The sequence below is a fragment of the Hyla sarda genome, chromosome 13, assembly GCF_029499605.1.
Source record: "Hyla sarda isolate aHylSar1 chromosome 13, aHylSar1.hap1, whole genome shotgun sequence".
In the NCBI taxonomy this organism is placed as follows: domain Eukaryota; kingdom Metazoa; phylum Chordata; class Amphibia; order Anura; family Hylidae; genus Hyla; species Hyla sarda.
Window position 1 is genome coordinate 20,103,892 of NC_079201.1, and position 26,914 is coordinate 20,130,805.

General features: G+C 42.8%; 2 protein-coding genes across 5 annotated transcripts in view; one reads left to right on the forward strand and one right to left on the reverse strand.

The window, feature by feature from the left end:
- FAAP100 (FA core complex associated protein 100) overlaps positions 1-26,914 on the forward strand; it is a 230,956-nt gene that overhangs the window by 147,439 nt on the left and 56,603 nt on the right. For 3 of the 4 annotated variants that reach the window (XR_008849483.1, XR_008849485.1, XR_008849486.1), the window contains exons 13-14: positions 6,865-6,937; positions 22,426-22,463. The gene's annotated coding sequence lies outside the window, so the exon portion shown is untranslated. Of the gene's footprint in view, positions 1-6,864; positions 6,938-22,425; positions 22,468-26,914 lie in introns of all 4 variants that reach the window. The other variant, XR_008849484.1, reaches the window with a different exon arrangement.
- Positions 4,842-26,914, reverse strand: part of FSCN2 (fascin actin-bundling protein 2, retinal) — a 48,287-nt gene continuing 26,214 nt past the window's right edge. Inside the window, exons 2-5 of the mRNA XM_056549730.1 lie at positions 17,299-17,455; positions 15,060-15,181; positions 6,145-6,312; positions 4,842-5,583 (exon numbers count right to left, since the gene is read on the reverse strand). Coding sequence (XP_056405705.1) covers positions 5,378-5,583; positions 6,145-6,312; positions 15,060-15,181; positions 17,299-17,455 — 653 coding nt within the window. The 3' untranslated portion in view covers positions 4,842-5,377. The remainder of the gene's footprint in view (positions 5,584-6,144; positions 6,313-15,059; positions 15,182-17,298; positions 17,456-26,914) is intronic.

Sequence of the window (26,914 nt, forward strand, 5' to 3'; positions counted from 1 at the left end):
CTGACTGCAGAAGGCTGTATACAGATTATATGCACACACCGGGGGTATACGGGTGTTGCTTCCAATTATATAGATTTCTTATGGTCACAAGATCAGTGAAGAGTTTTTTGCAGAACGTATAGAGTTAAGTGGATTCTAATAGGAATGAGAAGAAAAAAAAAACACATTAGTTCCTCCTGAAATACTAGTGGCCATAAAGGGACTTCCAATTTAGGGAAGGAGCTTTTGTAGTGGGAGGGGCCCCCTGACTGTGAGAGCAAAGGGTGCGAGCCTCTCATCTCCCCACATATGGTAAAGGATTGGTCTGGTCCAGCATTGACACTGACCCTCCCACTGCATGTCCATTGTGCAAAAAAAAAAGAGGGCAGGGGTGAAAGTACAAAGCTTGCCTCACCACCCCGCAGCTCTGGGGGCATTGTGCAATCATGGCGCAGCTGCAGGAGTTAACTCTTAAAGGGCATGATCCATTACGAGGATCACGTGTATGTGCCCTGCAATGGATTATTTAAAGGGATTGTCCACTTTGTGTTTGGGAAGGGAGAGATATAACTAATTATATAGCACCCATAAAAATCAACAGGCCTTCCATATGTATTTTGCTGCTCCGTCTGATAGAGTGGGCTTCCTTAAAGGGGTACTCCGGTGGAAAACAATTATATATATATATATATTTTTTTTTTTTATCAACTCGTGCCAGAAAGTTAAACAGTATTGGAAATTACTTCTATTAAATAATCTTTACCCTTCCAGTACTTTTTAGCAGCTGTATGCTACTGAGGAAATTCTTTTCTTTTTGAATTTCTTTTTTGTCTTGTCCACAGTGCTCTCTGCTGACACCTGATGCCAGTATCAGGAACTGTCCAGAGCAGGAGAAAATCCCCATTGCAAACCTATGCTGCTCTGGACAGTTCCTGACACGGTCAGAGGTGTCAACACAGAGCAGTGTGGACAAGACAAAAAGAAATTCAAAAAGAAAAGAATTTCCTCTGTAGCATACAGCTGCTAATAAGTACTGGAAGGGTAAATATTTTTTTTATAGAAGTAATTTACAAATCTGTTTAACTTTCTGGCACCAGTTCATTTAAAAAAATAGTTTTCCCTGGAGTAACCCTTTAAAATTTCTGGCCTAGTGATATTTATGCATTGTTGCAATAAGCAGCCATAGTGTTATTATCAAAAGTTATCACCCATTTTAGCTGTGGTATCTTCCTGTAAGCTGTGATGTCACATCACAGCCTGAGCAGCTCTATCCCTTCTCCCTTCCCATAGTGTTTGCCCAGACCACAGTGATTTGAAGAAGGCTGGCATTACCGTTCATTAGCTTCATGGCTGATTAGATAAGGCAGCAGGGGGCTCCTGTTCTCAGCTGTCATCAGGTGCCTTTCCTGCCTGATGATAGTTACAATGCTGTGACTGAGAAAAGGCTGACACAAGGGGAAGAGGCGTAACAGAGCTGCTGCTCAGGCTGTGATGTGACGTCACAGCTTACATGAGAAAAACACAGCTGAAATGGGTGATCCCTTTAGATAATAATAATCTATTAGTAAATTGCTTTATTTTACATTTTGACAATATACACAGGTTGTTTTTCTCACTAGACATCCCCTTTAAGGCCGTGGGATCAGCCATAACCATTATGGAAGTTGTGATGTTGTCCATTTTGCTTGTCACCAAATGAAGCTGAGTTACAATACCAGACACAGCCTTTGGGCAAGAGTGGAGCTGTTCTAGTGCCCATGTAGTTACTCGTCATGTGTTTATGTACATGGTTTTCTGGCAGTGTTTCCCAACCAGTGTGCCTCCAGCTGTTGCAAAACTACAACTCCCAGCATGCCCGGACAGCCTTCGGCTGTCCGGGCATGCTGGAAGTTGTTGTTTTGCAACAGCTGGAGGCACGCTGGTTGGGAAACACTGTTTTATAAGGGGTATGTAGCAGTTCTAGAAAACCCTACCAATAGTCGATGGGGAAAGGGACAGTTATTGGTACCCTCGCTGCTTTGGAAAATGCTCTTAATTCCAGTTACCATTAAAAAAGTTAAAGAATTCATCTCAAAATAACTCCACAAGTTACGAGCACTTCAGCTCTATATACGGCATTAAGCAGACCCATCGTGACCCGTCACCTTATTGTGTACATGTGTTGTGTTTTTTTTTTGTGGGGAATCAGCGTTTCAGAAATAGAATTTAAAGTCAAGATACGAGTGCGGGGTAAGCTCTTCCTTCCTGACGGAATTAACCCATCCTATGCCGCTGTGAGTCTAGAGGAGGTGGCTCTTCTGCACCATGTCAAGGGCAGTATAGCTGACTATGGGGCCTGTCACTATCTACCTTAAAGGATACTATCCATAGTGCCTTACTCATGTAGTAATACATTATCTAGTGTTGTATATTTGCATGCATAATGGAAGCAGGCCATGCAGGGCTTCAGCACAATAAGGGAGCATTATATACCTTCACTGGGTTGCCATGGGTTACAGCACAATAAGGGAGCCTTCTAAGACTACACTGGTGTTATAATTTGGTTGCTATGGGTGATATCCTAATAATGGACATTCTATGACTGTTACTGCTCTAGTTTGGTTGCTATCGGTGACATCACAATTAGGGGCATTCTATGACTATATTGCTGCTTTAGTTTGGTTGCTATAGGTTACATTACAATTAGGGGCATTCTATGACTATGTTCCTGCAGTTTGGTTGCTATCGGTTACATCACAATTAGGGCCATTTCATGACTATGTACCTGCAGTTTGATTGCTATAGGTTACATCACAATTAGGGGCATTCTATGACTATATTGCTGCTTTAGTTTGGTTGCTATAGGTTACATCACAATTAGGGGCATTCTATGACTATATTGCTGCTTTAGTTTGGTTGCTATAGGTTACATCACAATTAGGGGCATTCTATGACTATATTGCTGCTTTAGTTTGGTTGCTATAGGTAACATTACAATTAGGGGCATTCTATGACTATATTGCTGCTTTAGTTTGGTAGCTATAGGTTACATTACAATTAGGGGCATTCTATGATTATGTTCCTGCAGTTTGGTTGCTATAGGTAACATTACAATTAGGGCCATTTCATGACTATGTACCTGCAGTTTGGTAGCTATAGGTTACATTACAATTAGGGGCATTCTATGACTATGTTCCTGCAGTTTGGTAGCTATAGGTTACATTACAATTAGGGCCATTTCATGACTATGCTCCTGCAGTTTGGTTGCTATAGGTTACATCACAATTAGGGACATTCTATGACTATGCTCCTGCAGTTTGGTTGCTATAGGTTACATTACAATTAGGGGCATTCTATGACTATGTTCCTGCAGTTTGGTTGCTATAGGTTACATTACAATTAGGGCCATTTCATGACTATGTACCTGCAGTTTGATTGCTATAGGTTACATCACAATTAGGGGCATTCTATGACTATATTGCTGCTTTAGTTTGGTTGCTATAGGTTACATTACAATTAGGGGCATTCTATGACTATGTACCTGCAGTTTGGTAGCTATAGGTTACATTACAATTAGGGGCATTCTATGACTATGTACCTGCAGTTTGGTTGCTATAGGTTACATCACAATTAGGGGCATTCTATGACTATGTTCCTGTAGTTTGGTTGCTATAGGTTACATTACAATTAGGGGAATTCTATGACTATGTACCTGCAGTTTGGTAGCTATAGGTTACATTACAATTAGGGGCATTCTATGATTATGTTCCTGCAGTTTAATTGCTATAGGTTACATTACAATTAGGGGCATTCTATGACTATATTGCTGCTTTAGTTTGGTTGCTATAGGTTACATTACAATTAGGGGCATTTCATGACTATGCTCCTGCAGTTTGGTTGCTATAGGTTACATTACAATTAGGGACATTCTATGACTATGCTCCTGCAGTTTGGTTGCTATAGGTTACATCACAATTAGGGGCATTCTATGACTATGTTCCTGCAGTTTGGTTGCTATAGGTAACATTACAATTAGGGGCATTCTATGACTATGTTCCTGCAGTTTGGTTGCTATAGGTAACATTACAATTAGGGACATTCTATGACTATGCTCCTGCAGTTTGGTTGCTATAGGTTACATCACAATTAGGGGCATTCTATGACTATGTTCCTGCAGTTTGGTTGCTATAGGTTACATCACAATTAGGGGCATTCTATGACTATGTACCTGCAGTTTGGTTGCTATAGGTTACATCACAATTAGGGGCATTCTATGACTATGTTCCTGCAGTTTGGTTGCTATAGGTTACATCACAATTAGGGGCATTCTATGATTATGTTCCTGTAGTTTGGTTGCTATAGGTTACATCACAATTAGGGGCATTCTATGACTATGTTCCTGCAGTTTGGTTGCTATAGGTTACATCACAATTAGGGGCATTCTATGACTATGTACCTGCAGTTTGGTTGCTATAGGTTACATCACAATTAGGGGCATTCTATGACTATGTTCCTGCAGTTTGGTTGCTATAGGTTACATCACAATTAGTGGCATTATATGACTATGTTCCTGCAGTTTGGTAGCTATGGGTTGTAACACATTAGGGAGAATCCTGAACTATGTGCTTGCTGCAGTTTGGTGGCTATAGTAGGGCACACGGGGTGGCATTGGCATTCTGTCACTACACGGAGGACCCAGTTTGGTTACTATGTGTTACAGCACATTAGAGGTGTATTTTGTGACTGTATAGATACTCCAGCTTGGTTGCCAATTCATGACTCACTGTATAGATATCTAAAATGGTGATTTCTCATGATACGCGGAGACATAGGAGACCCCTTCTGTGGTGCTCGCTGGACACCCCACCCGGCCTGACATAATACACTCTTACACCCCTTTCATGGACTTGCCAACAAATTCATCTTTATTGATTTTGTGAGTGAATGCAGCAGCACCTCATGTAATAATGGTATAAAAGGGCGCCGCACCCTCCATTGTCCAGAAGGAGGGCCGCTTGGTCTGAGCTCTTTTGTCTTCATGTCGTTCTGCCCCGGGTGCTGTTAACCCCTTGTGGGGCTGCACTGGTGGCCACTCTGCATAGTGGGTGATTGCTGCAGTTGTCCAGCACGTGTCCGTCTCCTATAATTTTGGTCCCTCTAGATCATGTGCCGGAAGCTACTTACATATCTAAAACTATGCTAAATTATATTAAATTGATCTTAAAATAATTACATGCATTTCCCATAATCCTAGTGGGATGATGTCTGAGGAGGGCCATTGTGTCCATGGGACACTGTGAACCACAAATTAAAAGCTGGTCACCTCTCTATGGTCCCACTTGTTTTGCCAGTCTATGAACTTTGCCCTCAAAGCAGATCATCTAATGTCCTCTAGACCTAAGCTGTGGTGACTGGTGACTCAGTATTCCCATAGAGTGGCAGCGATCACAGATTCTGCATCAGCCTTTAGGGTGCCCGCCTGGTCCCCACGTAGATATTTGCCATTTTTGCCCTTAATGGCCACGCGGTTATATTCTCGAAACTCGAAGAAGAAATCCTCGGACATGTCTCCGTCAGAGCAAATTGTGCCATTACTGGAGATGTACCAGAACTTCCCACCTTGACCTATAAAGAACAGAAATTTGTGATTATGTCCTACAAGATAGATTGATAGATAGATAGATAGATAGATAGATATGAGATAGATGTGAGATAGATAGATATGAGATAAATAGATGAGATAGATAGATATGAGATAGATAGATAGATATGAGATTGATAGATAGATAGATATGAGATTGATAGATAGATAGATAGATATGAGATAGAAAGATAGATAGATATGAGATAAATAGATATTAGATAGATAGATATAGAGATAGATAGATATTAGATAGATATGAGATAGATAGATGAGATAGATAGATATGAGATAGATAGATATGAGATAGATAGATACCGGTAGATAGATATGAGATAGATAGATATGAGATAGATAGATAAATATGAGATAGATAAATAGATAGAAATGAGATAGATAGATGAGATAGATAGATAGATATGAGATAGATAGATAGATATGAGATAGATAGATAGATAGATATGAGATAGATAGATATGAGATAGATAGATAAATATGAGATAGATAAATAGATAGAAATAAGATAGATGAGAGAGATAGATAACCTTTAATTTGATATGCTCCATTATTGAAGATGATTTGGAAGACGTCATATGATGATCGGTTCGCGTCCAGTGTATTTGAGGTTTTATGGTAGCAGACAAACCCTAGATCTCCGCGTAGGACCAGGATCGGTCTATTTATCAGCTTGAGTGTGAACTCTTCATCTTCACCTGAGAACACATTGTGGACACGTTACACCATTAACCTACACACCCTGCCCTGTCTCATCATAGGATGATAGGAGAAGATCTGGTGACCTCTATGAGTCTCAAATTGCCAATAGTTTAATGGTGACCATAGCTTAGTAAGATATGATGACTGAGCCATTGAATGCACCATGTTATGGGGGACAGGGGGTGGGTTATATAGAGTCAGATCTGCTAAGGTTTCTGGGCCCCAGTGTAAAGCCTATAATAGGGTATAGCCTACAACATTCCATATATAATACTGGTGTCTTCTTATGTGAGCCCATCAGGCACCGGTAAAACCAAATGAGCCTCACTGACCCATCTGGGACCCACGTGGTCAAAAATGGAGCTAATTGTCCATGTCACATTCTGTCACCTCTACCCACAGAATACATTCTACTAAGAAACAGATGTTCCCCATCATTTCCATAATGAACGCCTGCAGGCTGCCCCCAGAGATTCACTGATTGGATAATCCCACCTATCCTGGGGTGTTGTGTACCCTCTATACTTCCTAATGTTTTTCTCTTCCAGATCGACCGTAGATGAAACCATCACAAACAGATTCTTAAAGAGATGATCCAGCTTTAGAGTGGCAGGGGCAGCGGTGGGTGACACCTCCTTAAACTATTATATCTTCTTATAATTTAAGTCTACTTTATAATATATTCTCTCAAAGAGGAATTCCAGTTTTAGTTATTCTGACATGACACGGTTCTGTAAGTCCCCAAACCTTCGGCTGCTGGTTAGAGATTTCTGTAGCACTCTCCCACAATGCCCTTCTAGATACGCTGAAAGATGAGGTACAGGATAATGACACAATGACATTTGGGGTCCAGGATAATGACACTTGGGCTACAGGATAATGACACGATGACACTTGGGGTACAGGATAATGACACAATGACATTTGGGGTCCAGGATAATGACACTTGGGGTACAGGATAATGTCACAAAGACATTTGGGGTCCAGGATAATGACACTTGGGGTAAAGGATAATGACACGCTGACACTTGGGGTCCAGGATAATGTCACACTGACACTTGGGGTCCAGGATAATGTCACACTGACACTTGGAGTACAGGATAATGTCACTTAGGGTACAGGATAATGACACACTGACACTTGGGGTACAGGATAATGTCACTTAGGGTACAGGATAATGACACACTGACACTTGGGGTACAGGATAATGTCACTTAGGGTACAGGATAATGACACACTGACACTTGGAGTACAGGATAATGTCACTTAGGGTACAGGATAATGACACACTGACACTTGGGGTACAGGATAATGACACACTGACACTTGGGGTACAGGACAATGATACGCTGACACTTGGGGTACAGGATAATGACACAATGACATTTGGGGTCCAGGATAATGTCACACTGACACTTGGGGTACAGGATAATGACATTTGGGGTCCACGATAATGTCACACTGACACTTGGGTACAGGATAATGTCACACTGACACTTGGGGTACAGGATAATGACATTTGGGGTCCACGATAATGTCACACTGACACTTGGGTACAGGATAATGTCACACTGACACTTGGGGTACAGGATAATGACATTTGGGGTCCACGATAATGTCACACTGACACTTGGGTACAGGATAATGTCACACTGACACTTGGGGTACAGGATAATGACATTTGGGGTCCAGGATAATCTCACACTGACACTTGGGTACAGGATAATGTCACGCTGACACTTGGGGTACAGGATAATGACACTTGGGGTAAAGGATAATGACACGCTGACACTTGGGGTCCAGGATAATGTCACACTGACACTTGGGGTCCAGGATAATCTCACACTGACACTTGGGTACAGGAAAATGTCACAAAGACATTTGGGGTCCAGGATAATGACACTTGGGGTAAAGGATAATGACACGCTGACACTTGGGGTCCAGGATAATGTCACACTGACACTTGGGGTCCAGGATAATGTCACACTGACACTTGGAGTACAGGATAATGTCACTTAGGGTACAGGATAATGACACACTGACACTTGGGGTACAGGATAATGTCACTTAGGGTACAGGATAATGACACACTGACACTTGGAGTACAGGATAATGTCACTTAGGGTACAGGATAATGACACACTGACACTTGGGGTACAGGATAATGACACACTGACACTTGGGGTACAGGACAATGATACGCTGACACTTGGGGTACAGGATAATGACACAATGACATTTGGGGTCCAGGATAATGTCACACTGACACTTGGGGTACAGGATAATGACATTTGGGGTCCACGATAATGTCACACTGACACTTGGGTACAGGATAATGTCACACTGACACTTGGGGTACAGGATAATGACATTTGGGGTCCACGATAATGTCACACTGACACTTGGGTACAGGATAATGTCACACTGACACTTGGGGTACAGGATAATGACATTTGGGGTCCACGATAATGTCACACTGACACTTGGGTACAGGATAATGTCACACTGACACTTGGGGTACAGGATAATGACATTTGGGGTCCAGGATAATCTCACACTGACACTTGGGTACAGGATAATGTCACGCTGACACTTGGGGTACAGGATAATGACACTTGGGGTAAAGGATAATGACACGCTGACACTTGGGGTCCAGGATAATGTCACACTGACACTTGGGGTCCAGGATAATCTCACACTGACACTTGGGTACAGGAAAATGTCACAAAGACATTTGGGGTCCAGGATAATGACACTTGGGGTAAAGGATAATGACACGCTGACACTTGGGGTCCAGGATAATGTCACACTGACACTTGGGGTCCAGGATAATGTCACACTGACACTTGGAGTACAGGATAATGTCACTTAGGGTACAGGATAATGACACACTGACACTTGGGGTACAGGATAATGTCACTTAGGGTACAGGATAATGACACACTGACACTTGGAGTACAGGATAATGTCACTTAGGGTACAGGATAATGACACACTGACACTTGGGGTACAGGATAATGACACTTGGGGTACAGGATAATGACACACTGACACTTGGGGTACAGGACAATGATACGCTGACACTTGGGGTACAGGATAATGACACAATGACATTTGGGGTCCAGGATAATGTCACACTGACACTTGGGGTACAGGATAATGACATTTGGGGTCCACGATAATGTCACACTGACACTTGGGTACAGGATAATGTCACACTGACACTTGGGGTACAGGATAATGACATTTGGGGTCCACGATAATGTCACACTGACACTTGGGTACAGGATAATGTCACACTGACACTTGGGGTACAGTATAATGACATTTGGGGTCCACGATAATGTCACACTGACACTTGGGTACAGGATAATGTCACACTGACACTTGGGGTACAGGATAATGACATTTGGGGTCCAGGATAATCTCACACTGACACTTGGGTACAGGATAATGTCACGCTGACACTTGGGGTACAGGATAATGACACTTGGGGTACAGGATAATGACACACTGACACTTGGGGTACAGGACAATGACACGCTGACACTTGGGGTACAGGATAATGACATAATGACATTTGGGGTCCAGGATAATGACACTTGGGCTACAGGATAATGACACGATGACACTTGGGGTACAGGATAATGACACAATGACACTTGGGGTACAGGATAATGACACAATGACATTTGGGGTCCAGGATAATGTCACACTGACACTTGGGGTACAGGATAATGACATTTGGGGTCCAGGATAATGTCACACTGACACTTGGATACAGGATAATGACATTTGGGGTCCAGGATAATCTCACACTGACACTTGGGTACAGGATAATGACACTTGTGGTACAGGATAATGTCACACTGACACTTGGGGTACAGGAAAAGGACACGCTGACACTTGGGGTACAGGATAATGTCACACTGACATTTGGGGTCCAGGATAATGACACTTGGGGTCCAGGATAATGACACTTGGGGTACAGGTTATGTCACACTGATACTTGGAATACAGTATATTGTCACACTGACACTTGGGGTACATGATAATGTCACACTGACACTTGGGGTACAGGATAATAATACAATGACACTTGGGGTACATGATAATGTCACACTGACACTTGGGGAACAGGATAATGTCACACTGACATTTGGGGTACAGGATAATGACACTCTGACACTTGGGGTACAGGATAATGATACACTGACACTTGGGGTACAGGATAATGATACACTGACACTTGGGGTACAGGATAATGACACTCTGACACTTGGGGTACAGGATAATGATACACTGATGCTTGGGGTACAGGATAATGATACACTGACGCTTGGGGTACAAGATTATGTCACATTAAGACTTGGGGTACAGGATAATGATACACTGACACTTGGGGTACAGGAAAATGATACACTGACACTTGGGGTACAAGATTATGTCACATTAAGACTTGGGATACAGGATAATGATACACTGACACTTGGGGTACAGGATAATGATACACTGACGCTTGGGGTACAGGATAATGATACTATGACGCTTGGGGTACAATATTATGTCACATTAAGACTTGGGGTACAGGATAATGTCACACTGACACTTGCGGTACAGGATAATAATGCACTAAGACTTTGGGTACAAAATAATGTCACAGGATTTTGACCCCAGAACATACCACTGTTATATTTCAGGACCTAGAAGAATAGTACTTGGGGTTTAAAACAATCACATAATGACACTTTAAACCCAAGAACATGATGTATTATTACATGTGATCAAACAGCAATGACAAATTTGGGTAAACATGTGGTAACAAAAACAACACTTAAGATACAAAAAATAACACTCTTGACACCTAACACTTGGGGCAACAACATAACACTTGGAGTTCAAAACAATGGCATCTAACAATATCAAACCCCAATCACCCTACATGTTTCGTGGTACCAACCACGGCTTCAGGGGCTTCTTGAGAGCCCCTGAAGACATGGTTGGTACCACGAAACATGTAGGGGAGACATAGTATTTGTGATTTTAATAGCAGCCACCAGTCCCCAATTAGACGTGCTGCAGACATCGAGACATGAATAATACTTCATAAAGGAATTGTGTTTGCTTATCTAGGGACTGTGCTGGTGTTTTTAAAGCACTTTACTTTAGAACCTTTAAACAGTCAAAATAAAAGTGAAGTTTTAATACACTATAGGGATTTAATAAGAGGTGGAATTTTTGATATAGGGGTTTTAGTCTCCATCACCTTTGGGTGATTGGGGTTTGGTAATGTTAAATGTTATTACCCTTTCCCCATTCTGGGCTTTTGTGTTTAGAAAAACAATGACATCAACACTTGGGGTAAAAATGCACACTGAAGAGAGGAATGAAGGGGAGAGCACTCCTGTGTAAGCACAACATGAATAAAGGATACGTCTGCGGAGCTGAGTGTGGATCCAGTGAAACAAATGACACCTGCAGGGTGCACGCAAAACAGCTGAAGTAAGTGGTAACAACAAAATAAAGAACCATAGCATGCACTCAACACTCCAACTGTGTCTAGACGTCCGGAGGTTCGGGATCACGGGGAAGCAATGCTTCCCCGTGATCCCGAACCTCCGGACGTCTAGACACAGTTGGAGCGTTGAGTGCATGCTATGGTTCTTTATTTTGTTGTTACTTGGGGTAAAAACGTGACATCTGCGGGACAGAACAATGACGTACTGACACTAAGGCTAACAACGGCACTCGGTACAGAATGACACACTGACACTTGGGGTAACAACACAACATTGGGGTATTTAGAAAATGGAGGATGGAGTCCAGCTCAGTTGCAAGTAAAATCCAATTTAATTAGCAGACGAATGCAGGAACACAAAAGGTTACGCGTTTCAAGCGCTACAAGCGCTCTTAGTCATACACCAACATTGGGGTACAGAACAATAACACTGACACAAGGTAACAACATAACATGAGGTTCATAACATTAACACACTGACACATGGGGTACAGGACAATGACCCGTTGACCCTTGCGGTACAGAACAATGGTGAACAATGACATGCTGACATTTAGGGTACAGAACAATGGTGAACAATGACATGCTGACATTTAGGGTACAGAACAATGGTGAACAATGACATGCTGACATTTAGGGTACAGAACAATGGTGAACAATGACATGCTGACATTTAGGGTACAGAACAATGGTGAACAATGACATGTTGACATTTAGGGTACAGAACAATGGTGAACAATGACATGCTGACATTTAGGGTACAGAACAATGGTGAACAATGACATGCTGACATTTAGGGTACAGAACAATGGTGAACAATGACATGCTGACATTTAGGGTACAGAACAATGGTGAACAATGACATGCTGACATTTAGGGTATAGAACAATGGTGAAGACTTGCTGACATTTAGGGTACAGAACAATGGTGAACAATGACATGCTGACATTTAGGGTACAGAACAATGGTGAACAATGACATGCTGACATTTAGGGTACAGAACAATGGTCAACAATGACATGCAGACATTTAGGGTACAGAACAATGGTGAACAATGACATGCTGACATTTAGGGTACAGAACAATGGTGAACAATGACATGCTGACATTTAGGGTACAGAACAATGGTGAACAATGACATGCTGACATTTAGGGTACAGAACAATGGTGAACAATGACATGCTGACATTTAGGGTACAGAACAATGGTGAACAATGACATGCTGACATTTAGGGTATAGAACAATGGTGAACAATGACATGCTGACATTTAGGGTACAGAACAATGGTGAACAATGACATGCTGACATTTAGGGTACAGAACAATGGTGAACAATGACATGCTGACATTTAGGGTACAGAACAATGGTGAACAATGACATGCTGACATTTAGGGTACAGAACAATGGTGAACAATGACATGCTGACATTTAAGGTACAGAACAATGGTGAACAATGACATGCTGACATTTAGGGTATAGAACAATGGTGAACAATGACATGCTGACATTTAGGGTACAGAACAATGGTGAACAATGACATGCTGACATTTAGGGTACAGAACAATGGTGAACAATGACATGCTGACATTTAGGGTACAGAACAATGGTGAACAATGACATGCTGACATTTAGGGTACAGAACAATGGTGAACAATGACATGCAGACATTTAGGGTACAGAACAATGGTGAACAATGACATGCAGACATTTAGGGTACAGAACAATGGTGAACAATGACATGCTGACATTTAGGGTACAGAACAATGGTGAACAATGACATGCTGACATTTAGGGTACAGAACAATGGTGAACAATGACATGCTGACATTTAGGGTACAGAACAATGGTGAACAATGACATGCAGACATTTAGGGTATAGAACAATGGTGAACAATGACATGCTGACATTTAGGGTACAGAACAATGGTGAACAATGACATGCAGAGATTTAGGGTATAGAACAATGGTGAACAATGACATGCTGACATTTAGGGTACAGAACAATGGTGAACAATTACATGCTGACATTTAGGGTACAGAACAATGGTGAACAATGACATGCTGACATTTAGGGTACAGAACAATGGTGAACAATGACATGCTGACATTTAGGGTACAGAACAATGGTGAACAATGACATGCTGACATTTAGGGTACAGAACAATGGTGAACAATGACATGCTGACATTTAGGGTACAGAACAATGGTGAACAATGACATGCAGACATTTAGGGTATAGAACAATGGTGAACAATGACATGCTGACATTTAGGGTACAGAACAATGGTGAACAATGACATGCTGACATTTAGGGTACAGAACAATGGTGAACAATGACATGCTGACATTTAGGGTACAGAACAATGGTGAACAATGACATGCTGACATTTAGGGTACAGAACAATGGTGAACAATGACATGCTGACATTTAGGGTACAGAACAATGGTGAACAATGACATGCAGACATTTAGGGTATAGAACAATGGTGAACAATGACATGCTGACATTTAGGGTACAGAACAATGGTGAACAATGACATGCTGACATTTAGGGTACAGAACAATGGTGAACAATTACATGCTGACATTTAGGGTACAGAACAATGGTGAACAATGACATGCAGACATTTAGGGTATAGAACAATGGTGAACAATGACATGCTGACATTTAGGGTACAGAACAATGGTGAACAATGACATGCTGACATTTAGGGTACAGAACAATGGTGAACAATGACATGCTGACACTTAGGGTACAGAACAATGGTGAACAATTACATGCAGACATTTAGGGTATAGAACAATGGTGAACAATGACATGCTGACATTTAGGGTACAGAACAATGGTGAACAATGACATGCTGACATTTAGGGTACAGAACAATGGTGAACAATGACATGCAGACATTTAGGGTACAGAACAATGGTGAACAATGACATGCTGACATTTAGGGTACAGAACAATGGTGAACAATGACATGCTGACATTTAGGGTACAGAACAATGGTGAACAATGACATGCTGACATTTAGGGTACAGAACAATGGTGAACAATGACATGCTGACATTTAGGGTACAGAACAATGACACACTGATATTTGGGCTCCGAGATCATGGTCACACTAGGAACCATTGGAAAACATGGCGCTTCTTGGACACCCCATACCTACCTATCACTGTGCTGACCACACAAAGTAGACAAACTTTCAGCTTTGTAAACTCACCAACTGAGTCACACACGGCTGCCAGCTGCCCGTTCTTCTTGGTACAGATATACTTCCCATTACTGGCTCTCAGGGCGACTCTCCGGCCTCTCCATTCAATGTCAAACATTGTGTTGGCAGCTCTGTCAGTGACACAAGGAAGATTCCGGTTAGAAGGACAGGACAGTTACTACCCTGCGGGCCTCGGCCATGACATATAGTAACTAAATGAAGAAGCATTAAAAATTAGCTATACCCCACATTTCAGGCAGCCACAGAGGGTGAGACTCAGAAACTCACTTTAAAAACACGACTCAGCCTATATTGTACTCCAGACCTGTATTAGCTACTTGGATGAGTGCTGAAACAGTTAAGATTTCCAATTTGATCTTAAAGGGGTACTCCGGTGGAAAACTTTTATTTTTTTTTTTTTTTATAAATCAACTGCTGCCAGAAAGTTAAACAGATTTGTAAATTACTTCTATTAAAAAATCTTAATCCTTCCACTACTTATTAGCTGCTGAATATGACATAGGAAATTATTTTCTTTTTGGAACGCAGAGCTCTCTGCTGACATCATGACCACAGTGCTCACTGCTGACACCTCTGTCCATTTTAGGAACTGTCCAGAGCAGCATATGTTTGCTATGGGCATTTTCTCCTACTCTGGACAGTTCTTAAATTGGACAGAGATGTCAGCAGAGAGCACTGTGCTCGTGATGTCAGCAGAGAGCTCTGTGTTCCAAAAAGAAAAGAATTTCCTCTGTAGTATTCAGCAGCTAAAAAGTACTGGAAGGATTATGATTTTTTTTAATAGAAGTCATTTACAAATCTGTTTAACTTTCTGGCACCAGGTGATAAAAAAAAAAAAAAAAGTTTTTCCATCGGAGTACCCCTTTAACTTAGGCTTTTTTCACACTGCCGTTCACATCCACAACCGAAACTGCCGGGAAACAGTGTAAACCTAACCCTATCTTCCTAAACCTTCCATAGATCCTTAAAGGGGTACTCCGGGTGGAAAACTTTTTTTTAAATGAACTGATGCGAGAAAGTTAAAGAGATTTGTAAATTACTTCTATTAAAAAATCTTTACTCTTCCAGTACTTTTAAGCAGCTGTATGCTACAGAGGAAATTATTTTCTTTTTGAATTTCTTTTTTGTATTGGCCACAGTGCTCTCTGCTGACACCTGATGCCCGTATCAGGAACTGTCCAGAGCAGGAGAAAATCCCCATAGCAAAACTATGTTGCTCTGCACAGTTCCTGACACGGGCAGAGGTGTCAGCAGTGAGCACTGTGGATAAGACAAAAAAGAAATTCAAAAAGAAAAGAATTTCCTCTGTAGCATACAGCTGCTAAAAAGTACTGGAAGGGTAAATATTTTTTAATAGAAGAAATTTACAAATCTGTTTTACTTTCTTAGACCAGTTGATTTAAAAAGAAAATGTTTTCCGCCGGAGTACCCCTTTAAAGAAGCTTCTCCACTTTGAACAGTCCCAGTCCATCTGCTGGGACCCCCAATGATAAGCTGCAATCTGTGTGAAAGCTTGGCGATAGGTGTTCCGCTTCCCTGTAGCACCGCTACAGGGTAAATTAATCATTGTCCAGTGTCCATTTAAAGGGGTTATAAGGATAAAACTTTTTTTTATATATCAACTGGCTCTAGAAAGTTAAACAGATTTGTAAATTACTTCTATTTAAAAAAAAAATCCTTTCAGTACTAATGAGCTGCTGAAGTTGAGTTGTTCTTTTCTGTCTAAGTGCTCTCTGATGACACCTGTCTCGGGAACTGTCCAGAGTAGAAGCAAATCCCCATAGCAAACCTCTTCTACTCTGTGCAGTTCCCGAGACAAGCAGAGATGTCAGCAGAGAGCATTGTTGTCAGACAGAAAAGAACAACTCAACTTCAGCAGCTCATAATTATTGGAAGTATTAATATTTTTTTTTATAGACGTCCTTTAAAAATCTGTTTAACTTTTTGGGGCCAGTTGATATATATATATATATATATATATATATATATATATATATATATAAAAAGTTTTTTCCTGGAATACCCCTTTAAGTCATAGAGATGTCTGTGTAATGTGGTTAGGACAGGTCCTCCAGAGCAAGAGACGCTCTTTACACTATGGCCAAGGGGGGCCCCATCTATTACTTCAAAATTTTAAAATAGGTTTTCTGGACTTGATTGCCCCTTACCAATTCTATGTGTGTGTAGGCATCTTAAGTATGTTTCAGATTCTTCATAGAGAACTTACATTTCAGTGGCTGTCGACTGGATTCCACCGTGACTCACAAGGGTCCAGTATTTGCCAGAATTGGTGTGGAAACTACACTTCTTGGTTTCCTTATTGATCTGCATTTGGAAGGTTTCATAGTCCGTCTCCTCGTCTTGGTTGGCAGAGACGTTTATACCTGAAGTTACAAATTAATAGCGATTGAAAAAAAAAATAAGTTGACTCAAGATGAGATGTAATTAAATCTATTGAAATCTATTGATTAGTACTAGATCTTTCTCAACTTTTTTGAATGTTCCTTATAACCCAGTCTATAGGAAGTCCTAGCCTTTCCAGGACTGTAATTCAGTATATGAGGTCAACAATATGTTATAAGTCGAGTATTAATTTGCAGAACCCCCACGATCAGCTGACTGAAGGGGCTATGGTGCCCCACTTGTCACTGTGTCATAGCGCTGTACATTTGGTTGTGGAAGTGTCTGGAACTACAGCGTTATTCCATTCACTTCATTGGGACTGAGCTGCAGTACCAACATCCACAAACAAATGTATGGTGCCGTGCCTGACCCCACCACCATTTATATCATGACCTCAACCCTTAAGGGTGAGTTCACACTGCAGAATCCCTGGGCAGAATTTTTGCCAGAGATCGAGCCGGCGGCATAGGACATAGGACCGTGTGGACTGCACTGCCGTCCCCATAGATGGCAATGCATTTCTGAGCAGATCTCCCAAAAGATCCAGCCAGAAATGCATTGCAATCTATGGGGGCAGCAATGCAGTCTGCTCGGTCCTAGCGCTGCCGGCTCGATCTCTGGCAGAAATCCTGCCCAGAAATCCTGCAGTGTGAACTCAGCCTAAGGGTGCGTTCAGACAAACGGATTTTCGCAGCGTATTTCGCTGCGGATCCACTGCTGAAGGACCGTCTGTATTCTGCCTCTACATGTGCCTGCTCGGAGCGGCAATACGCCACTACGAGCAGACACAGTGCGAAGTGCAGGTCGCCGCGCGCATGCGCAGTATACTCACACATCGCGGCAGCTTTCGGCCTAGCTCATTGAGCAGGGGGAGCGGCCGCGATGTGTGCGAGTACACCGTGCATTCGCGATGACTCGCACATCGTTTCAGTGTGTCTGCACATAACGGTGTATTGCCGCTCCGAGCAGGCACATGTGAAGGCAGAATACAGAGGTCCTTCAGCGGCGGATCTGAAGCATAAAGTACGCTGTGGATCCACTCGTGTGAACGTTCTCTAAGGGTCTATTCACACAGCAGAATTTCTGCATGCGGAAATCTGCCTAAAATTAAAGCCCATAAACTTCTATGGGATTCCACACTCCCATTCACACTTCTGAATTTCCGCTTGCGGAATTGCGCTAGAGTGCGGAATCCCATAGAAGTCTATGGGCTTTAATTTGAGGCAGAATTCCGCAAGCGGAAATTCTGCCGTGTTAATAGACCATAACTGTAGATATCGATGGCCAATCCCTATATTATGGTCCTGGAAAACCTCTTTAAGGCTAGGTTCAGACTACGGAATCTCCGGGCAGAAAATTTCCGCCCGGAGATTCTGAGTTCCGCCTGCGCCGACTGAATAAGTCGGCGCTAGGACCGCGCGGACACTGCAGTCTCCCATAGACTGCAATGTGTTCCGCGAGGAATTCCGCCTGAAGAAAGAGCACCGCCTTTCTTCAGGTGGAAATTTTAAGCGGATTTACTAAGCGGATTTTCCGCTTCACAAATTTCGAAGTGTGAATTTGTGAACGGAAAACCATTCACTATACTAGACATTTTAGCAAGCGGAATTTCTGACGGAAATTTTACGACTGAATTTCTGTCGGAAATTCCGTAGTCTGAACCTAGCCTTAAGGGGTACTCCGGTGGAATTTTTTATTTTTTTTTAAATCAACCGGTGCCAGAAAGTCAAACAGATTTGTAAATTACTCACACAAAAAGAAGTATTAACCTGGCACCGTCTGATTTCACTCCCGTGAACAGTCGTTCACCTGCTGGCCAGCAGGTGATACTCCAGCCATGCTACATTTTTTGCGGCATCAGTGGAGCCCACCGGTACAGTCCACCCGCTTATGTACCATCTTTCCACCTCCCTTCAAGTGTTTACAGCTTTGAAAACGAAAATAAATACGTTTTTCTGCACTACATACCTGGCGTCTGAGGTGAGTGCTTCAATGCACGTTTCTTTCTATTGGTGGCAAGATTTGTAAGTTACTTCTATTAAAAATGTTTTACCCTTCCAGTACTTATTAGCAGCTACAGAGGAAAATCTTAATACTTTCAGTACTTATTAGCAGCTGTAAGCTACAGAGGAAATTCTTTTCTTTTTTAATTTCTTTTTTGTCTTGTCCACACTGCTCTCTGCTGACACCTGATGCCTGTATCAGGAACTGTCCAGAGCAGGAGAAAATCCCCATAGCAAACCTCTCCTGTTCTGGACAGTTCCTGACACGGACAGAGGTGTCAGCAGAGAGCACTGTGGTCAAGAGAAAAAAGAAATTAAAAAAAGAAAAGAATTTCCTTTGTAGCTTACAGCTGCTAATAAGTACTGAAAGTATTAAGATTTTTAAATAGAAGTAATTTACAAATCTTTTTAACTTTCTGGCACCAGTTCATTGAAAAAAAAAAAAAGTTTTCCACCAAAGTACCCCTTTAAGTTGGACTCATTAGAGAGTTCTGTGCACATGGGTGGCCAGTGGGTAAGAAGCAACAGGGGACACATGGTCTCCATTCTGTCAATACATGGGGTTCCACTTGTGGGGCACCTTCCTTTCAGACAAATATGACATATTCTGTGGACATGTTATGATTGTCTATTGCTGAAATACCACTTTATTTAGGACTCATATACAAATCCAGAATTAATCCCTTTAGCTCTGTATAGATCCTCTGACTTGTGTAGATAAAGGACAATTCAAAATGCTGGGTGAGAACTCCTTATGTAGTATCATTTTCATGACTACATTTTGGCAGATATACAATTGTGATGTCCCAGTACAGGATATAGTCCCTTACAGTACTTAGGCCCTGTCAGGTTGACTCCCTCTGTGTCCTGGGGCCCTTCTGCAATGTCTCCCCCATAGTAATATATATTATGTATAGTGTTATGTATAAAGGACCTTTAAGGACCTTTGAGTTAGTCACATGATAATGTGTTCACATGATGTGTTTGTTACCCAGAGAGCACCAACTAACCAGGTGACCTGCAGCTTTACCTATGGGCTTCTGGCTCAGCCCCCCTTTATAAGAGGGGGAGCCATTACAATCTCTCTCTTAGATCCTGAGGCGCAGTAAAGACCAGACGTCTCAGAGCCGGTGTCCAGCACATCTGGAGGCCTCAAGCCTAAATTACAGCAACATGCCAGTATGTTAAGTCATCTCTGTCTGCTGTCACTACCTACAGTCAAGTCTATTATAGTCAGCCTGGCTGTGCTAAAGTCTATCAAAGTCACTGCAAGTCCCAGCAAGCTGCGTGGTCCCCTGTGTTACTGGTCACCTCTCTGGGATCCTGCCCTAGCTGTAAAGACTGTACTTATCTGTCTACCTCAGTAAAGCTACCTTAACCCTATCCTGGTCTTGGACTATTATTGTCCTGCCTAACCTAGGGATAGTGGTGCTACCGTTCGGTTTGTTACCGGGAAAACCACACCCTGGCGTCACGAACATTTTGGGGTTAATAACATCTGCCCCTGGGCTATAACATCTGCCCCATACACCTCACCTTCACACCCCGTGGCTCACCACACAATCCATTCCTGCAATTTATCAATGCCGATTGGGGAGAGGACTTCATTTCATATGGCCAAATGGCTAGGAACAAGTGACACTCTGTAACCTCTTTGAGATGATCACATACAATTGCATTGATACAGTAAGTGGATTGGTGGTCGCCTAAAAGAAAAGGACACTATACAAGGGAATTGACAATCTGTAACAGTTAACCTAGTCTAGATAAAGAAGTGGTCTTCTCAAAGGTGTTTTTTAGGCAATTTTCGCTGTATTCCTGGGTACTACTTTTCTAAGGTGACATTGGTCACCACCCCATCAGTAAGACAGCTTGAGATGGGATGACAGTCTTGAGGGTCTAATGCAAAGTATATTGAATGCCAAATCGACAAGGGTGTACTTAAAGGGGTACTCTGGTGGAAAGCATTTTTTTTTAAGAACATTTTTAAGAAAATCAACTGGTGCCACAAAGTTAAACACATTTTTAGATTACTTGTATTTAAAAATCTTAATCCTTCCAGTACTTATCAGCTGCTGTATGCTCCACAGGAAGTTGTATTTCTCTATGGAGTTTTTTTTCAGTCTGACAACAGTGCTCTCTGCTGACACCTCTGTCTGTATCAGGAACTGTCCAGAGCAGGAGAGGTTTGCTATGGGGATTTGCCCCTATTCTGGACTTTTCCTGACATGAACAGAGGTGTCTGCAGAGAGCACTGTGGTCACTCAGAAAAGAATTCCAGAAAGAAATTCAACTTCATGTGGAGCATACAGCTGATAAGTACTGAAAGGATTAAGATTTTTAAATAGAAGTGATTTACAAATCTGTTTAACTTTCTGGCTCCAGTTGATTAAAAAAAAAAAAAAAAAATGTTTTCCACCAGAGTAGGTGGCATGCAGTGTGGTTATACGCATGCCTCCCTGTGCAGGTAATATCTGTGGATCAATGATTGTTTTTGCTGTAACATTGCTGCCCTCTGTACCTGCACAGTACCTTTCTTGGTAAAAACCTCCTGAGGAACCCCGGCCACCATTATGTTACCGGGGGGGAAACGCGTAGAGGTGTTCCAAAGGTTTAAATTTTAAACCTTTTCTTATCTTCTATTTTTGTTATTTGGTGAAGAATTTAATTTATTTATTTAATGTTTTTTTCACTTATCTATACACATAGATGTGCTGTATAATGATGCTTCATTATATATTTTATCAATGGTTTTGTATTGACATGTATGCACACATTGTTTAGTCAGCCTGAGGGAGTGGAGAGTCAACGGTTGAAGTGAGGGCGCCTCCCTCGCTGGTAGGTAGGGTAAGGTATTGCATTTAATAGGAGTGGTAGTTAGGTTATTATAATCTTCATAGATTTTACACATCTGTATACCACCCTAACTTCATCTTACCCTACTACAGTCTCCTCCCTAAAGACTGAAAAGAGAACACCGCTTGCAGTACGTGAGTTACATTTAACTATATTGTATTATTAACTTGTCTGCATATATCTGTTTGTCAAGTGTGCATACTCATGATATGTCTAGATACTAACTTGATGTGAGCATCATTTTTATTTGAATATACAGCAGGTTGCTGGAATCATTTGTAGTACATTTTTAACAAGATACAATAAAAGTTATATCTTAATAGGGTATTGGTAATATAGTAAGTTAGTTTCACACATACCCACATATATGGTAAATTATTTGTAAGCTTCCACCAGAGTACCCCTTTAAAACTTACTTGTCAGATCCCACAAAAAAATCTAAAAATAATAAGTTACTCAGTACCTAATTCTGACCATGTACAATTTTTATGCGTCTATCACCTAAATTTATTATAAAAATTTCTCTTTTTATTAGCTCACAGTGTTAGAAATCCTCTTAGGGGAAGGGGGCGTGTCCCTCCCTTGTGGTGGTGGGAGGTGATTGGTGTGTCTGCTCATGCAGCCTTGTCCATGAGTCATCTTTTGTCCATGACTCATAGACAAACGTGATGTTGCTGCAAGACTAATTAGTAAAGTGTCCATTTTAGGACATCCTCAGTCGTCAGATGTAACTCCGTCTTCCGTCAGGTGAAACGGCGTCCCGCCTCCTCCCTCGGACCAATCGCCGTCAGTCGTCAGCTGCAACTCTTCCTCAATCAGGCAAAACAGCGTCCCGCCTCCTCCCTCGGTCCAATCGCCGTCAGTTGTCAGCCGCAACTCCGTCATCCGTCAGGCAAAATGGCGTCCCACCTCCTCCCTCACACCAATCGCTGTCATCCTTCAGCCACAACTCCATCCTCCGTCATCCGAAAGTCCCTCATCCAAAACGCCGTCATGCCTCAGATGATTCTCCCTGAGACGCAACTTCCTGCCGCATAGCAGAGCCGACGCTGCACAGCACTGTATAGCAGAGCCGACATTGAATAGCATGTACAGCAGAACCCGTATAGCAGAGAGCCGACACTGACTCGGCTCTGCCACACGGCAGGAATGTTTTTCATCTGAGGGATGACAGAGTTTTGGATGAGAGACTTTAGGATGACAAAGGAGGGAGGAGGGAGTTGCGGCTGACGCCTGACGTAGATTGGTCCGAGGGAGGAGGCGGGATGCCGTTTTGCCTGACGGAGGTACGACTGACGATGTCCTAAAATGGACACCGTAAATTAGTGTCCTTGTTGGTATGGGGACCCCCTAGTGGTGGGATTTTCAGGAGCTGTTTTCTTTATTAAATATTCACCCCCGAACCCCCTGTCGTCCAATGCGCCCGCTCCTGCCCGTAGCACCACTGTAACACTCCCCCCTCCCCGTCTGATGGGGCCCGCTCCAATAGCACTCCATTACCTCCTCACAGTTGCGGCGGCAGCCCAGGCCTGCTGAGAGACATCGCGCTAGTGATGTCACTCCGCAGACCCGCGAAGGAGTACGCCGTAGGAGAGGGCTCGTGTGCCACCGCCGGAGAGGAGAAGCAAAGCCTATGCCAGGTAAGTGTTGCCATGTGTCTATGTATGTGTGGGTGTGTGAGTCTGTGTGTGTGTGGTGGGGGGGGGGGGAACTATGCTACCGTGCTGAACCTGCTATTTAATGTGGGGAAGCCTAATGTGGGGAACCTGCGACTTAGTGTGGGGAACCTAATACTTAATATGGGGAAGCATAATGTGGGGAGCCTGCGACTTAATATGGGGAAGCCTAATGTGGGGAACCTGCTACTTAATGGGGGGAAACCTAATGTGGGGAACCTGTCACCTTATGTGGAGAACCTGCTACTTGATGTGAGGAACCTGCTACATAATGACCTAATGTGGGGAACCTGTCACCTTATGTGGAAAACCTGCTACTTAATGTGGGGAACCTGCTACCTAATGATCCAATATGGGGAAACTGCTTCCTAATGTGGGGAAATTATGCTACCTTATGTGTGGAAACTGGGGGTGTGGGGCAGTAGCACCCTTATCATCCACCAGCAACACCACAATTCCCCCCCTCCCATAGTAATAGCATCAGTTTATGGGATATATGGGGTGCTGCTGCGGTTGTAAATTGAATAATCGATGAGAACCTGGAATCGTGCCTAAAATTAAAAACAACAACATACAAACCTGACTTACTCAAACTATCCAAGGAAATGCAAGGCCAATGTTCACATTAGTGGTTGTGACTTTGTCAGTCATTGTCAGGATGTAATTTTCTCTACATTGTAAGGCATATTTTATGGAATTTAACATTATCGGTAAATAATATCGTTCTAAAGTTTTTGTTTTATTAGTTGTGTTATTTGTATCCTCCTAACCTATGTGGATACGTGCATGCAGAATATTCTCAATAAAAACTTATTGAAACTAAAAACAGTGTCCTATGTATTTTCGGTTTTAAAAATGTGGCTCTCAAAATAAATTTCAATCGTGGTTTTGGCGAGATTTGGCTCAGTTGAAAAAAAAGGTTGCCCACCACTGGGATAGGGGATAAGATGTCTTGGGGCTGGAGTACCCCTTTAACCCCTTAAGGACCAAGGATGTTCTGGAACGTCCCCACACCCTGGGCTTTAAGGACCAAGGACGTTCCAGAACGTCCTGGTGTTTCTCCGGTCTCTGCCGCGCGCCGGGCAGAGATCGGAACGGCATTTCTGCTGTAATCGTTCAGCAGGCATGCGATCTTCGCGCAAGCGATCTTCGGCGATTCGGGTCATTCGGGTCACTTGTGACCCGATGACCCAGTAATAAATGGTGATCGGCGGTGTACAATTCACCGCCAATCACCTGCCGTTGCTGGGGAGCGGTGACAATACTGTCACCGCCCCAGCAACGCTGCTATTGGCCAGCGATCGTCCAGCCAATAGCAGTGCGGCAGAGGAGGGGTTAACAGTCCCTTCCCGCTGCTGCACGCGCTCTCTGTGTTCAGTCAGCGGGTCCAGCAGTGAGGAGAAGACCGTGGATCCCCCCTCAGAGATCCGGAGCCCCCTCAGGAGCCTTAGAATAGGGACAGCGGATTGCAGGGACAGGTAGGATTTAATAAAGTAAAAAAAGCAAAAAAAATAAAAATCCCCCCCACCCGACCCCCTAATAGGTCCCCAAGGGTCCTATTAGGGCTTCAGGGAGCTGCATGCGCCATCCATTTTTTTTTTTGTCCTCAGCTTTTTTTTTTTTTCTATTACTGTTATTACACTTTTTACACCAAGCACCACACAGTACATACTTCCCCGCCCCCCCCCCCGCACACACCCCCTCCCCCCCCGCCACTGCCCTCCCCCACCCCCCACCACTGTAGAAAAAAGGCGATGGCCTGCCGGGCATTTTCGGCAGCGGAGGCTTATGCTTTTTTAGCCTCCGACTCCGAATCTGCCAGTGAGGACGATGAAGATCCTACATTTTTGTGTTCTTCCTCGTCCTCCTCATCATCTAGTAGTGATGATGAGTCCCCTGTACGGCGGCGGAGACGCGGCCAGGCGAGGCCACGCACCCCCCATGAGAGTGACCCAGTGGCCGACACTAGTACGAGTGGCAATGCCGCTCGTAATAGGAGTCCGGCCCCCCCAGACAAGTGCACCGGCGATCTTCGGCCATTCGGGTCACTTGTGACCCGATGACCCGGTAATAAATGGTGATCAGCGGTGTACAATTCACCGCCAATCACCTGCCAAGCATTTTCGGTAAATTTTTTTTTTTTTACATATGCAAAATTCGTGAAACCCCTGTGGGGTATTAAGGTTCACTTTACCCCTTGTTACGTTCCCCCAAGGGGTCTAGTTTCCAAAATATAATGCCATGTGGTTTTTTTTTTTGCTGTCCTGGCACCATAGGGGCTTCCTAAATGCGGCATGCCCCCAGAGCAAAATTTTCTTCCAAAAAGCCAAATGTGACTCCTTCTCTTCTGAGACCTGTAGCAGAGCACTTTTCACCATCATATGGGGTGTTTTCTGAATCGGGAGAAATTGGGCTTAAAATTTTGGGGGGTATTTTCTGCTATTACCCTTTTTTAAAATGTAAAATTTTGGGGAAACCAAGCATTTTATGTATAAAAATTTTTTTTTTTTTTTTACATTTGCAAAAGTCATGAAACACCTGTGGGGTCTAGTTTCCAAAATGGTATGCCATGTGTTTTATTTTTTGCTGTTCTGGCACCATAGGGGCTTCCTAAAGGTGACATCCCCCCCAAAAACTATTTGTCGCTCCTTCCCTTCTGAGCCCTCTACTGCGCCCGCCGAACACTTTACATAGACATATGAGGTATGTGCTTACTCGAGAGAAATTGGGTTACACATACCAGTAAAAATTTTCTCTTTTTTACCCCTTGCAAAAATTCAAAAATTGGGTCTACAAGAACATGTAAGTGTAAAAAATGAAGATTGTGAATTTTCTCCTTCACTTTGCTGATTTTCCTGTGAAACACCTAAAGGGTTAAAACACTTACTGAATGTCATTTTGAATA